The sequence below is a fragment of the Lates calcarifer genome, linkage group LG5 (genome assembly GCF_001640805.2).
Source record: "Lates calcarifer isolate ASB-BC8 linkage group LG5, TLL_Latcal_v3, whole genome shotgun sequence".
Classification (NCBI taxonomy): Eukaryota; Metazoa; Chordata; class Actinopteri; family Centropomidae; genus Lates; species Lates calcarifer.
Genome location: NC_066837.1, coordinates 17834418 through 17848276, shown reverse-complemented (window position 1 = coordinate 17848276; position 13859 = coordinate 17834418). Strand labels below are relative to the sequence as shown.

General features: G+C 41.1%; 3 protein-coding genes across 5 annotated transcripts in view; 1 reads left to right on the top strand and 2 right to left on the bottom strand.

The window, feature by feature from the left end:
• The window catches only part of LOC108875862 (V-set and immunoglobulin domain-containing protein 1), a 34176-nt gene that overhangs the window by 5969 nt on the left and 14348 nt on the right, over positions 1 to 13859 (top strand). The window contains exons 5-6 of the mRNA XM_051070692.1: positions 4950 to 5285; positions 6092 to 6160. Of these exons, the coding sequence (XP_050926649.1) occupies positions 4950 to 5285; positions 6092 to 6160 (405 nt within the window). The remainder of the gene's footprint in view (positions 1 to 4949; positions 5286 to 6091; positions 6161 to 13859) is intronic.
• On the bottom strand, positions 648 to 13576 carry LOC108875859 (uncharacterized). 3 transcript variants are annotated; one of them, XM_051070690.1, is made up of 4 exons: positions 13009 to 13219; positions 11447 to 12505; positions 1538 to 1866; positions 648 to 1425 (listed from the first exon to the last, which is right to left on the bottom strand). In XM_051070690.1, the coding sequence occupies exons 1-4, from the start codon at positions 13024 to 13026 to the stop codon at positions 1320 to 1322; spliced, it is 1512 nt and encodes a 503-aa protein (XP_050926647.1). In that variant the 5' UTR covers positions 13027 to 13219; the 3' UTR covers positions 648 to 1319. The 3 variants fall into 3 exon arrangements, with proteins under 3 accessions (XP_050926647.1, XP_050926648.1, XP_018520543.1); XM_051070691.1 differs by lacking the exon at positions 1538 to 1866 and having other exon boundaries at positions 1341 to 1425; positions 11117 to 12505; positions 13009 to 13576; XM_018665027.2 differs by lacking the exons at positions 648 to 1425; positions 1538 to 1866 and adding an exon at positions 10229 to 11005 and having other exon boundaries at positions 11117 to 12505; positions 13009 to 13576.
• On the bottom strand, positions 1779 to 3620 carry LOC108875863 (uncharacterized). The gene is made up of 2 exons (XM_018665035.2): positions 3433 to 3620; positions 1779 to 2928 (listed from the first exon to the last, which is right to left on the bottom strand). The coding sequence occupies exon 2, from the start codon at positions 2880 to 2882 to the stop codon at positions 2259 to 2261; it is 624 nt and encodes a 207-aa protein (XP_018520551.1). The 5' UTR covers positions 2883 to 2928; positions 3433 to 3620; the 3' UTR covers positions 1779 to 2258.

Below are 13859 nucleotides of genomic sequence, written 5' to 3'. Positions count from 1 at the left end.
CCAACAAACCAGTAGTACCATCAATATTCAAACAGTTATACAGTCAGAGAGTCAGAGATATAGTGACTAATCTTCAGAATATTTAATTGAAATGAATTTTATTAAAGCCAAATGAAAAAGTTTTTGAGTGGGGCCAGAAAAAGACATTCCCCCAAGAGCAAGCACTTGTGGCAACAGTGGCGAGGAAAAACTCCCTTTTAACAGGAAGAAACCTCGAGCAGAACCCGGGCTCTTGGTGGACGGCCATCTGCCTCGACCGGTTGGGTTGAGAGGGAAAGAGAGAAGGAGTGGGTTAAGGTTGGGGGGTTGAGAAAGGTTGAGTGAGAGAGAGGGGGGGGGTGTAGGAAGGTATGAAGAGAGGGGTTTGAGAAAAGAAAGGGGGGTGGAGGAGAGAGGTGGCTGCAGCTTAAGGGGAGGAGCGGCAGCGTGGACAGGTGCATGGACTGCAGAACAGCCGCATCCAAAGAGGAAGTTTCTTCTTCTTCTGCTCCTTTTTCTTGTTTTCATTCTTTTTCTAGAAGAAAAACAACACATCAGTACAAAAGAAAAGTAAAAGGCTACAGTTCAACAAAATTACAACAGTGAGCAGATGTCTTTAAGTCAAAAACAACTAGACTTGTTGTTTGGCCCTGAGGAGGTTTCATTACCTTTGAGAAGATGTTGCAGAAGAAGCCACAGAAGCCGTTTCTCTTGGTCTCCTCTTCCTCTTGGATCTCACCAGTCGTGGTTTCAGCCAGGGGTGGGTCCTCTGTGATGGATGATGTTGCCAGAGGAGAGCGGGACTCCTGTTTGCTCTTTTGAGCACCATTCGACTCATTTGAATCCTCCTGTGGCTGGATCTTTCTCTGCCTGAAACACTTCCTCCATACAGACTCATCTTTCTTGTCTTTCCGTCCTCTGGTTGGCATCTCCTTGCTATCGTTGGGCTCCAACCCTTGTTGGGATATAACCCTCCTTTTGATCGCAGCGCCTTGTCCTGTAAGGAGGGATTTCATGGTGGAAATAGCTCCTGCCAGAGTCTTCTTGGCTACTCTGTCCTTTGACACCTGGAGGCTGGCAGGAGCAGTGGGGATCAAGGATCGTTCATCCACTGAGGTTTGTACGGCCACAGGAGAGGACCGGGGTGACCACTTCAAGTACTGCAGTCGCTATGGCCTCTGTGAATTCAGGTGAAATCCTAACGGGGATGTCTGTCCCGACAATATCACAGACAGCCTGGCTGAAGGAGCTCTCCACACTTCTCTGGATGTCATAGGAGGTCTTCAGGGTGAAGGTGTTGGATGAGGTGGATGACTGACCAATTGACTGCCAAGACATTTCTAATGACCGGAGTCTGAAGTGAACTTCAGCACATCCACGCACATGTCAATCAGCTTCTCCTTCACATCTTGATTGTAAACGCCCTCGCTGACTTCCCTCCATTGCCTAAAAAAGAGAGAACAGAAACAAAAGATGAAACACTAGAAATAATGCACTCATATGTTATAAATGTATTCAAGTGTCCACTAGAGTTTCGGTGAGAAAATAAATGACCTACTCTTCAGTGAGACCCTGGAAAAATCTCATTATTACAAGAGACATGGTGGAGGAATTCATGACGACTGTCTGGTCTGCTGCTGCTTCATTTCCTCCCTGGGAAACCAAAGTACGTCCATCCTCTTCTGAAGGTCCTGATGGTATTTCCATGACCCTGTCGTCCTCAGCCTCTGCAGGTCTCACCTCGAGAGGCTCAGCAAACAGTTCTTCTAGACCGAAAGACTCATCATGAGCCTCATCCTGTGAAGCTGGTGTGACCTTATTCCTCTGCCTTTTGCCAAAGCGTTTGTTCCATGCAGTTTTCAGTGTTTTGAAGATGGTCGTGCTGGACTGGTCTCTTGGCTTTGGCCTCAGACTCGAGTGTCCTGATAGCCTGCTCAATGACTTGGCTGACAATCATGTTTGCTGCTTCGTAGATGGCTGGGGGGATGCAGGGAGGGGAAGCAGAGGAAGCTGCCTTCTTACTCTCCTCTGACCTGCTGGAGAGTCTGGAGGATGATCCTGTCTCTGGGATCCTGATTTCCTTGCTCTCTTTCTCCTGTCCCTCTTTCTCTGGCTCTAGAGGGGTTTTTATGGTCTGTCCATCAGCCTTGGTTGTGTCGATATCTTCCCGGTCTTTGATGGGCAAGGCTTGGATTGTCTGCACCAGGAAAGTCTGACTGGAGGCTTTTTCAAAGGTCTGAGAGTAGCTGTTCACCAGGTCAGGGGTAGATACGCCCCCCTCAGTCGTCGGCAGCAGCCCTCAGAACCTGATCATGTCTCATCTTCTCCTGGAAATCGGTTTGAGTTTCAGCCAGAAGTTCGCTCTTTGGCTGAGGAACTTCATCTACCTGTTTGGGTGACAGAAACAAGCTGATGGAGGCTTCTTGTTCTCCGTCACTCTCTATGGCATCCTCTTCATCCATAGACTTCTCCTCAGGACTGGAACTCAGGTGTCTATCAGAAGTCCTTTTGACCTTCTTGCTATGCTTTCTGCCAAAGTGGCTCTTCCACACCAACTTCAGCTTGTTCATGAACGGCATGGCAACTGGTTTCTTTGCTTTGCTGGCTGATTTGGTGCTCTCCTCGTAATCAGGTGTAACTATCACCTCAGACATAGCTGGAGAAGTGACCTCTTCTGGGACCTCTTCTAGACTGCTCCCACGATGCTCAGCAAACACCTGCCGCATAGAGAAAAACTTCTCCAGGTGTTGCTGGACCTTCTGTTGGTTGACAGAAGCAGCTGAGGATCCATCTTTGTTAACCTCAGACGTGGCATGCCTCCTCTGAATCCCAGCGGCGAACATTTTGCAACAGCTCACCAAGATTCGCAGCAACCTGTTCAATGATGTCTGAAACAAGGGCATCAGCGATCTTCTCTGTAGCTTTGTCCATGTTGCTCGGAGCGGTGTCCTAGTGAGGAAACACACATTTTTAAAAATGTTTTTAAACTGTTCAAATTAAGTTCTAAACTAACTAACTTACTGCTGATACTTCTGTACTTCTGAAATCTGAATTTAAGTCACAACTCACATAGGACATTACATTTTGGGTTTGCTGCGCCGTTATACTTCATTTAGCTAAACTTAGAACTGTTGTCCTTGTCAGCTGGCACTTTTTGTGCAGTCTAGTGTTAATGAAATCACAATGCACTCAACATCACAGATTACAACAGGACATTACCACTCATACTTGATTTTTCAGCTTTCTGGATTCTTATTTATCATTTCAATGACAAACAAAAAGAGTGGATGCTGCTGATCGAAGCCTGTTAGTAAATGTTAGCAGAGTTTCACACCGGTCAACAAGTGTGACATTGTTCCTCCAGACAAAATGAACATTTCTAGTTTGGAGTATGCAGTAAGGAAGGCTGGGAGAAAGTATAAATGCATACAAAAAGGAGGATAATCTTCTTACCTGTCTCCCTTCAGACATCTTCAGATGAGCAGGGTGTCCTTGCTTTGTCTCTTCTTTGTCTCTTTGTCTCTTCCTCTTTTCCTTTTGGCGTTTTCATACAAGTCTTGTCCGTGTGTTTTTCTCTTGTGATGTTTGTAGTTTAGTAAAAATACTAAGTCACTTCACTGTGGAGAATAAAACTGAACTCTGAGGTTAGAGAAGTACAGTGTTTCTGTCTGTGTTCTAATAGAACCCTCTGTGAGCTAACAGTTCTGTGTTCTAATAGAACTCTCTGTGATCTAACAGTTCTGTGTTCTAATAGAATGCCCATCTTTACAGCAGTTTATCTATGAATATATGTATTTATTTAATTCAATCTATTTTTCTGTCTCTATGTATTTTAGTCTCATTGAGCTTTAAACAGATGTGGAGGAGGTTTTCAGCCACTTTACTTAAGAAAAAGTACAGTAAAAGCCCTGTGCTGAAAATTACATCAGTGAAAATATAAAATGAGTAAAATGTATTAAAATATAAAGAGTAATAGCACTCAATGCAGAGAGTGGTTGTTAAGTTGTTAAATTCAACAACACTGTATAAAACATGTCATGCTTCATGATACAGTTTACATTGTTCACTTATGTTTCCATCCATCACTTACTTTGTGGAGGAATGGGGAAATACACATAAAAAATACTATTGTGTTCTTCACAATAGAGCAATAAAGACTGTAACAATAATAAAGCCTTGAAAATTAGAGAAGAAATTGAGAATTGCTAGAATCTAAAGTAATACTAATTGTATCTAAGATTAGAAGGAAATTATACTAAAAGTGTCTGAAAGTTGTTTAAGATGAGCCAAATGAAATATGATTTTAGAGGAATATGAATGTTGAAGAAGCAAAGGGTGAGAAAGGTTATTGCTGTTTTAATGAAGATTGATATGAGTAAGGAATTGTGGGAAGGTATTCTCTCTCTTCCTTTTGTAAAGGAAGGTCCAGTGTATCCTCTGCTAAAGGAGATAAGATAGGAAGCACTGAAGCTCCGTTCCTCAACATTTAGAGAATTGGACCAGCTCTTATCATGGCTGCCACTGAGATACTTCCAGGGTCATTTCACTCATTTAGGAACCTTCCTAAGCAAAAAGGATTGTTTGACCTCAGCCTCAGGTTCTTATACTGCAGGGTTGATTAGTGAAGGACAGGTGCGCTGATGAGCCAGGAGCATGCTAGAGCCACACCTTTCACACATACACAGAAAGAAAGAGAGAGAAGGGAAGGAGACACTAGGGAGGACAAGGAAAACATCTGGGAAAATCTCCACTGGTGGAGCCGTAATGCATCTTTCATACATTTGTGTTGTTTTGCATTTGAATTAAATGTAGTACTGTTGTTTTCGCATAACCTCCACCAGAGGGTGATCTCACCTAATAATTCAATTCCTCATATGCAAAGCAAGATATTGTTTGAAGGCACGTTAAATGAGTTTTTTGTGGTGTGTTATCAAACCTTGTAATCAGGTATTTCGTCTCTTTTATGACAGAGCACACTGCAGTGTATCAAGTGTCTGGTGAGAGCGTCACCTTGGAGTGTTCCTTCACAGAATCTCCCAATAGCAATGACGAGTTAATCGGGATGTATCTGTATCATGATGCAAAGACTCAGGAACAGGTGCTTTACTATCACTCCAGCCCAGGACCTGAAAAAATCTCCCCACGAATCAGATACTCCAAGAGGGTTGAGAAAAGAGGATCTCTGAAGAAGCACACCATCACCATCAGCAATCTGACCGTGGAGGACTCTGGTATCTACAGATGTGTCTACAAAAAAAATGTCCAAAGTGAAGACATACGCAATGTCTACATACTTGTTGTATCAGGTGCGTTTGTCCTTTTTTTTTATTCCTTAAGGGAAGTAACTCACAGTGTTGGAGAGCAGTCCAAATGTAATACAGTGCATGCATGCTGCATATTAATCCAATCAGTGTAATATCTGAAGTCATGACTTCTGATTCAAGTGATCAAGTTCTCCACTGCAGAGAAACCCCTTCTACTTCTACCTTCTATTAACATGGAATAAAAGATAAAATACAGATGTAAAGATGATCAACTAACTAACTTTAAAAATAAACTTTAGGCACTGTTTTTCCTCTGGCTTAATTTGTTGCTACTTTGCTTTTAAGATAGAGGAAATTGCTAGCGCGCATAGACAAAAGAAAATTTGCTTAAAGAACACATGGGAAAAGAAAGAACAAAGACATAAGGACAAAAGGACAGGGGAAATTTTAATGTGTTATGTCACATTTGAAGTTAAGACTTGTTCTGCAGTTGGAACAAAATATAATTTCTCTTACTAGACTCTAAATTATGTCATTTGAGTTCCCACACACAAATTGCATGTTCACCTTCCACTATGATTGATTTAGGCATTAAACAAGACGAGATATGAAACTTAACTGGGCTATTACAGGCATGAAACAAACAATACAAACATGGATCATGTGTCAGCACATCAAACCCAAAAAACATAATAAAGGTGATTAATTGATCAGACAAAATTATACATTTTTATAACACTAAATGGTGGAGTGGTGATTCAAAACAGTTCTTTGATTGATGAATGACATTGAATAATGGAATATATCTAATGGATTAAACCAAACTCAATGCTGTCTCTGGTTTCCAGCTTATGTCCGTCACATCTACCCCTTTAAAAACTGTGACCGATGTCAGGCCTGGTGTCCACGACAGTACAGTAAGCACTTTTTTTTCAGTTATCCATTTAATTCTACTTTATACTTACTAGTGCATTTCATATAGAAATATTGGACTTCACTCCACTACATAATTTGGACAGCTATAGTTACAAGTTACTTGTAGATTAAGATTTTACATAAACACAGGGTTAGTCTATGAAATGCGAACAGTTTTTCAACAGTATATAAAATGATCTCTAACACGGCCAGATTAAAATGCATCACAATGCATCAACGATATGTATATTTAGTATCACTCCTGAGTGTAATATTGTAGATATATTTTTTCCTCTTAGCAAAGCAAATGTAACCCTTCCCTTTGCAACAAACTCAGCTATATACATTTAATGAAGATGGCAAAACATATACACATGACAAGGACAAAGAAATTTACCTTGTGTTATTCTACCTAGTGACATTACTTATGTTTGGGGTCAAATAGGCTTCAGGGAGATTGAACTCCTTTAATATTGCATCAGTGCTGCTTTCAATAAGTAAAGGATCTGAATGGTGGATACTCTGATGTCTGTTACTTAAACTGAGCCATTTCCTATGTGAAAAGTCAGAAACTATAGTTAAAGCTATGCCACAAACATCTGCATGAAGACAGTACATTTCATTTGCACAACCCACAATTTCCTTTTCATCGTTTCTCACAGAAGTGGCACCATATTCTGTATCAAAAAAAGAGTCTGAACCTGATGGCAGTGAGGAAGTGTCTACCCCTGATGTTAATCATTGGTGTCACCTCTGCCGTCAGCATAATGGTCACCATGATCTTCACTTGGCTCATTGACCCAAAGGTGAGTTCAAACCTCTATACAGTCACTTTGTGCTTGATTGAGTTAGGTTATTTGTGTTCAGGCTTTGTCCCTCAACTGAAACAATCAAGCTTCAACATTAGTTTTCTTGTTCTTCTGTTCACATTTTTTCCAGCGTTGTCTCAAGATAAATGTAATTTCTCTTTGTCAGAAATACAAAAACTCAAAAAAATCAAGACACCTTACTCACTATTTGAATGTTTCTTTCTCTCTTGGCTGTGCAAAAAAACACTCATTAAGGAAATAGTGTATAGCAGTTCATGTCAGTGTCAAAACATACTCTGTAGATCCTCACACCATAAGTCCTAAAACTGAATTTGAACTTAATTTCAATGATACAAATGTCATGTCTTAAAATCTGAACATTTTAATTTAGGAGACCTTTATTCCAACGTGAAATGTTAATCTGGCCCTATTTACTTTTAATTATTTTTATCAGAATATTTTTCCTTAGAGAACGTCAACATAATGCTTTTCCCTCTACTAATATTCTTACATTTATACTGTACTGATGACACACAACTTCTCTTATCCTTATCCACTTTACTCACCTGCAGAAAGAACTCCACCAGTCCTTATACCTACTGTACTTCTATGGAAAAATCATTATACTGTACCTGTGAAGAAGTTTTGATTAGATTTCCAGTATTAGACTACATATCCATCATCAGTTGCTTTTATTCCTAGAGTAGAACTAGTGTCACACTTTGAGTTGGTTTCTTTCAGCTGATTATAGTCTGTGATGTGAGATCCCCCATCAACAAAATATAACAATTTCTTCTTCTGTCAGCATTTTGTCTCAAGAGTCAGTCTTTAATTTTTTTTAGTTATGAAGTCATTTGGTCTTAAAAAGGTCTCATGATATACCAATGTGCACACACCTTCATACTATACACATAAACTCTGTATTTTACTACCAACAGGTGAAACAATGGACCAGCAGCAGAAGAATAAGAAATGTCCCGCAGCAGGCCAATGGATATGTGTATGAAATTAATGACCGAAAATGGCTTCCAGAGTAGTCATCGCTAAGCCCGTACGATTTACATAACCATGTCACACCACAATCCCACGCAAGCTCTTAGTGAGTGTATTGAACAATTCACTGATTGAATTTTCTTCAGTTAGACAAAGATGAAACTAAAGTAAATGTTTATGGAGCTGAACGAGTAACAATTAAAAGTCAGTGCTCAGCTTCAACTGTTAAAGGTAAAAATAACAAAGCAAGCTAGAAATCTTGGTATAGTCATGGACTCAGACCTAATATCTAACACCCACATCAAGACAATTACAAAGTCAGCCTACCATCACTTTAAGAACATCTCAGTCAATCCATGGCTGTGGTCAAATAGTCAAAAAATGTTCTTTCCTAACTACTTTTCCTTGACCTCGATGGAAAACTTCATTAGGTCAAGGAAAGACTGAAAGGAGAACCACAGTGTGTAGAGAATACAACTGCACTTAGTCCAGATGTTTTTTTTTTTTTTTTTTCCTTTTGTAAAGGACCAGTGTATCCGATACTAAAGGAGATAAGATAGGAAGCACTGAAGCTCCTTTCCTCAACATTTAGAGAATTGGACCAGCTCTTATCATGGCTGCCACTGAGATACTTCTGGGTCATTTCACTCATTTAGGAACCTTCCTAAGCAAAAAGAACTATTTGACCACAGCCAAGGAGGGAGAACAAGGAAAATATAAGGAAAACCTGGAGGCACTGGTGGAGCCACAACACATCTTTCTGCTTGACTGTTGCATTTTGGTTTTTTACTCCTCTTTTGTATTGTTTGTTTCAATTTCCACTGTCTTGTTGTTTATTTTATTGTATCCCAAAGTGTTCATTTACAGATTTAAATAAATTTCAGTTTCTTCTTATTATTGATGCATTCATGCCAGAGCAGCATTTCAAGCACTGTAGAGCTGAATTTATGTCCAGTGTGTGGACCTGATGTCCTTCTCTGCAAGGCTCATGTTGACAGAAGTCAAACATTATACTGAAATAATTTCTGGGGAGAAAAATGCTGGTCTAACTGTTAGACCAGTTAACTATTAAAACTTATTTTCTCTTTTCTTTATTTTTAAGTATATTTTGTTCACATGATTTATTCATTTTAATGTAGTTGTTTATTCATTTTAGTTTTCATTTAAATTTATGTGTCTTTTGTCATTCATGTAGGGTTACTTCTATCTGTTAGGACATTGGAGGCAGCTGTTGTGTTCAGGTCCCATGAATGACGGATGATAGATAGATAGAAATTTTTCATGCTTCTAATCTGAAAGTGAACTGATTTAAACTTGTGAAATTTTATTCAAGTCTCTACAAAGTGTAGCTTTTGATCTCACCCTCAGTGCAGCACAAAACAGAGTTTGAAAGTCTGAGTCTTGGGTATTTTCTAACACAGTTGTTTATTTTTTGTACTGAGTTTCATGTCCAGTCCCATCACTGAAGTGCTGCATCTGTCATTCAACCAATATTATCTCCTCTCTAGGTGAAACATAACACTGCAGCTTCTAAGGTACAGGACTGTAAGATTTTAGGAAGTTTGTCTGATTTCTCAGAAAAAGAAAATCATGTTCCACTTCACTGTTGTTATGCAGGTGTCCAACAAACCAGTAGTACCATCAATATTCAAACAGTTATACAGTCAGAGAGTCAGAGATATAGTGACTAATCTTCAGAATATTTAATTGAAATGAATTTTATTAAAGCCAAATGAAAAAGTTTTTGAGTGGGGCCAGAAAAAGACATTCCCCCAAGAGCAAGCACTTGTGGCAACAGTGGCGAGGAAAAACTCCCTTTTACAGGAAGAAACCTCGAGCAGAACCCGGGCTCTTGGTGGACGGCCATCTGCCTCGACCGGTTGGGTTGAGAGGGAAAGAGAGAAGGAGTGGGTTAAGGTTGGGGGGTTGAGAAAGGTTGAGTGAGAGAGAGGGGGGGGGGTGTAGGAAGGTATGAAGAGAGGGGTTTGAGAAAAGAAAGGGGGGTGGAGGAGAGAGGTGGCTGCAGCTTAAGGGGAGGAGCGGCAGCGTGGACAGGTGCATGGACTGCAGAACAGCCGCATCCAAAGAGGAAGTTTCTTCTTCTTCTGCTCCTTTTTCTTGTTTTCATTCTTTTTCTAGAAGAAAAACAACACATCAGTACAAAAGAAAAGTAAAAGGCTACAGTTCAACAAAATTACAACAGTGAGCAGATGTCTTTAAGTCAAAAACAACTAGACTTGTTGTTTGGCCCTGAGGAGGTTTCATTACCTTTGAGAAGATGTTGCAGAAGAAGCCACAGAAGCCGTTTCTCTTGGTCTCCTCTTCCTCTTGGATCTCACCAGTCGTGGTTTCAGCCAGGGGTGGGTCCTCTGTGATGGATGATGTTGCCAGAGGAGAGCGGGACTCCTGTTTGCTCTTTTGAGCGCCATTCGACTCATTTGAATCCTCCTGTGGCTGGATCTTTCTCTGCCTGAAATACTTCCTCCATACAGACTCATCTTTCTTGTCTTTCTGTCCTCTGGTTGGCATCTCCTTGCTATCGTTGGGCTCCAACCCTTGTTGGGACATAACCCTCCTTTTGATCGCAGCTGCCTCGTCCTGTAAGGAGGGATTTCATGGTGGAAATAGCTCCTGCCAGAGTCTTCTTGGCTACTCTGTCCTTTGACACCTGGAGGCTGGCAGGAGCAGTGGGGATCAAGGATCGTTCATCCACTGAGGTTTGTACGGCCACGGAGAGGACCGGGGTGACCACTTCAAGTACTGCAGTCGCTATGGCCTCTGTGAATTCAGGTGAAATCCTAACAGGGGATGTCTGTCCCGACGATATCACAGACAGCCTGGCTGAAGGAGCTCTCCACACTTCTCTGGATGTCATAGGAGGTCTTCAGGGTGAAGGTGTTGGATGAGGTGGATGACTGACCAATTGACTGCAAGACATTTCTAATGACCGAGTCTGAAGTGAACTTCAGCACATCCACGCACATGTCAATCAGCTTCTCCTTCACATCTTGATTGTAAACGCCCTCGCTGACTTCCCTCCATTGCCTAAAAAAGAGAGAACAGAAACAAAAGATGAAACATAGAAATAATGCACTCATATGTTATAAATGTATTCAAGTGTCCACTAGAGTTTCGGTGAGAAAATAAATGACCTACTCTTCAGTGAGACCCTGGAAAAATCTCATTATTATCGAGAGACATGGTGGAGGAATTCATGACGACTGTCTGGTCTGCTGCTGCTTCATTTCCTCCCTGGGAAACCAAAGTACGTCCATCCTCTTCTGAAGGTCCTGATGGTATTTCCATGACCCCGTTGTCCTCAGCCTCTGCAGGTCTCACCTCAAGAGACTCAGCAAACAGTTCTTCTAGACCGAAAGACTCATCATGAGCCTCATCCTGTGAAGCTGGTGTGACCTTATTCCTCTGCCTTTTGCCAAAGCGTTTGTTCCATGCAGTCTTCAGTGTTTTGAAGATGGTCGTGCTGACTGGTCTCTTGGCTTTGGCCTCAGACTCGAGTGTCCTGATAGCCTGCTCAATGACTTGGCTGACAATCATGTTTGCTGCTTCGTAGATGGCTGGGGGGATGCAGGGAGGGGAAGCAGAGGAAGCTGCCTTCTTACTCTCCTCTGACCTGCTGGAGAGTCTGGAGGATGATCCTGTCTCTGGGATCCTGATTTCCTTGCTCTCTTTCTCCTGTCCCTCTTTCTCTGGCTCTAGAGGGGTTTTTATGGTCTGTCCATCAGCCTTGGTTGTGTCGATATCTTCCCGGTCTTTGATGGGCAAGGCTTGGATTGTCTGCACCAGGAAAGTCTGACTGGAGGCTTTTTCAAAGGCCTGAGAGTAGCTGTCCACCAGGTCAGGGGTAGACACGCCCCCCTCAGCGTCGGCAGCAGCCCTCGGAACCTGATCATGTCTCATCTTCTCCTGGAAATCGGTTTGAGTTTCAGCCAGAAGTTCGCTCTTTGGCTGAGGAACTTCATCCACCTGTTTGGGTGACAGAAACAAGCTGATGGAGGCTTCTTGTTCTCCGTCACTCTCTATGGCATCCTCTTCATCCATAGACTTCTCCTCAGGACTGGAACTCAGGTGTCTATCAGAAGTCCTTTTGACCTTCTTGCTATGCTTTCTGCCAAAGTGGCTCTTCCACACCAACTTCAGCTTGTTCATGAACGGCATGGCAACTGGTTTCTTTGCCTTGCTGGCTGATTTGGTGCTCTCCTCGTAATCAGGTGTAACTATCACCTCAGACATAGCTGGAGAAGTGACCTCTTCTGGGACCTCTTCTAGACTGCTCCCACGATGCTCAGCAAACACCTGCCGCATAGAGAAAAACTTCTCCAGGTGTTGCTGGACCTTCTGTTGGTTGAGAGAAGCAGCTGAGGATCCATCTTTGTTAACCTCAGACGTGGCATGCTCCTCTGAATCCCAGCGGCGGACATTTTGCAACAGCTCACCAAGATTCGCAGCAACCTGTTCAATGATGTCTGAAACAAGGGCATCAGCGATCTTCTCTGTAGCTTTGTCCATGTTGCTCGGAGTGGTGTCCTAGTGAGGAAACACACATTTTTAAAAATGTTTTTAAACTGTTCAAATTAAGTTCTAAACTAACTAACTTACTGCTGATACTTCTGTACTTCTGAAATCTGAATTTAAGTCACAACTCACATAGGACATTACATTTTGGGTTTGCTGCACGTTATACTTCATTTAGCTAAACTTAAAACTGTTGTCCTTGTCAGCTGGCACTTTTTGTGCAGTCTAGTGTTAATGAAATCACAATGCACTCAACATCACAGATTACAACAGGACATTACCACTCATACTTGATTTTTCAGCTTTCTGGATTCTTATTTATCATTTCAATGACAAACAAAAAGAGTGGGTGCTGCTGATCGAAGCCTGTTAGTAAATGTTAGCAGAGTTTCACACCGGTCAACAAGTGTGACATTGTTCCTCCAGACAAAATGAACATTTCTAGTTTGGAGTATGCAGTAAGGAAGGCTGGGAGAAAGTATAAATGCATACAAAAAGGAGGATAATCTTCTTACCTGTCTCCCTTCAGACATCTTCAGATGAGCAGGGTGTCCTTGCTTTGTCTCTTCTTTGTCTCTTCCTCTTTTCCTTTTGGCGTTTTCATACAAGTCTTGTCCGTGTGTTTTTCTCTTGTAATGTTTGTAGTTTAGTAAAAATACTAAGTCACTTCACCGTGGAGAATAAAACTGAACTCTTAGGTTAGAGAAGTACAGTGTTTCTGTCTGTGTTCTAATAGAACCCTCTGTGAGCTAACAGTTCTGTGTTCTAATAGAACTCTCTGTGATCTAACAGTTCTGTGTTCTAATAGAATGTCCATCTTTACAGCAGTTTATCTATGAATATATGTATTTATTTAATTCAATCTATTTTTCTGTCTCTATGTATTTTAGTCTCATTGAGCTTTAAACAGATGTGGAGGAGGTTTTCAGCCACTTTACTTAAGAAAAAGTACAGTAAAAGCCCTGTGCTGAAAATTACATCAGTGAAAATATAAAATGAGTAAAATGTATTAAAATATAAAGAGTAATAGCACTCAATGCAGAGAGTGGTTGTTAAGTTGTTAAATTCAACAACACTGTATAAAACATGTCATGCTTCATGATACAGTTTACATTGTTCACTTATGTTTCCATCCATCACTTACTTTGTGGAGGAATGGGGAAATACACATAAAAAATACTATTGTGTTCTTCACAATAGAGCAATAAAGACTGTAACAATAATAAAGCCTTGAAAATTAGAGAAGAAATTGAGAATTGCTAGAATCTAAAGTAATACTAATTGTATCTAAGATTAGAAGGAAATTATACTAAAAGTGTCTGAAAGTTGTTTAAGATGAGCCAAATGAAATATGATTTTAGAGGAA

What these genes read in the sequence shown, in the direction of transcription:
- LOC108875863 (XM_018665035.2), bottom strand. Translation starts at nt 2,882, where the DNA reads ATGCCCTTGTTTCAGACATCATTGAACAGGTTGCTGCGAATCTTGGTG.
- LOC108875859 (XM_051070690.1), bottom strand. An exon ending in AGGCCAAAGCCAAGAGACCA is followed by an intron (nt 1,867 to 11,446) that starts GTCAGCACGACC and finishes CCAAGAGACCAG; the next exon opens with TCCAGCACGACCATCTTCAA. An exon ending in TTCCAGGGTCTCACTGAAGA is followed by an intron (nt 1,426 to 1,537) that starts GTAGGTCATTTA and finishes TCTCTTTTTTAG; the next exon opens with GCAATGGAGGGAAGTCAGCG.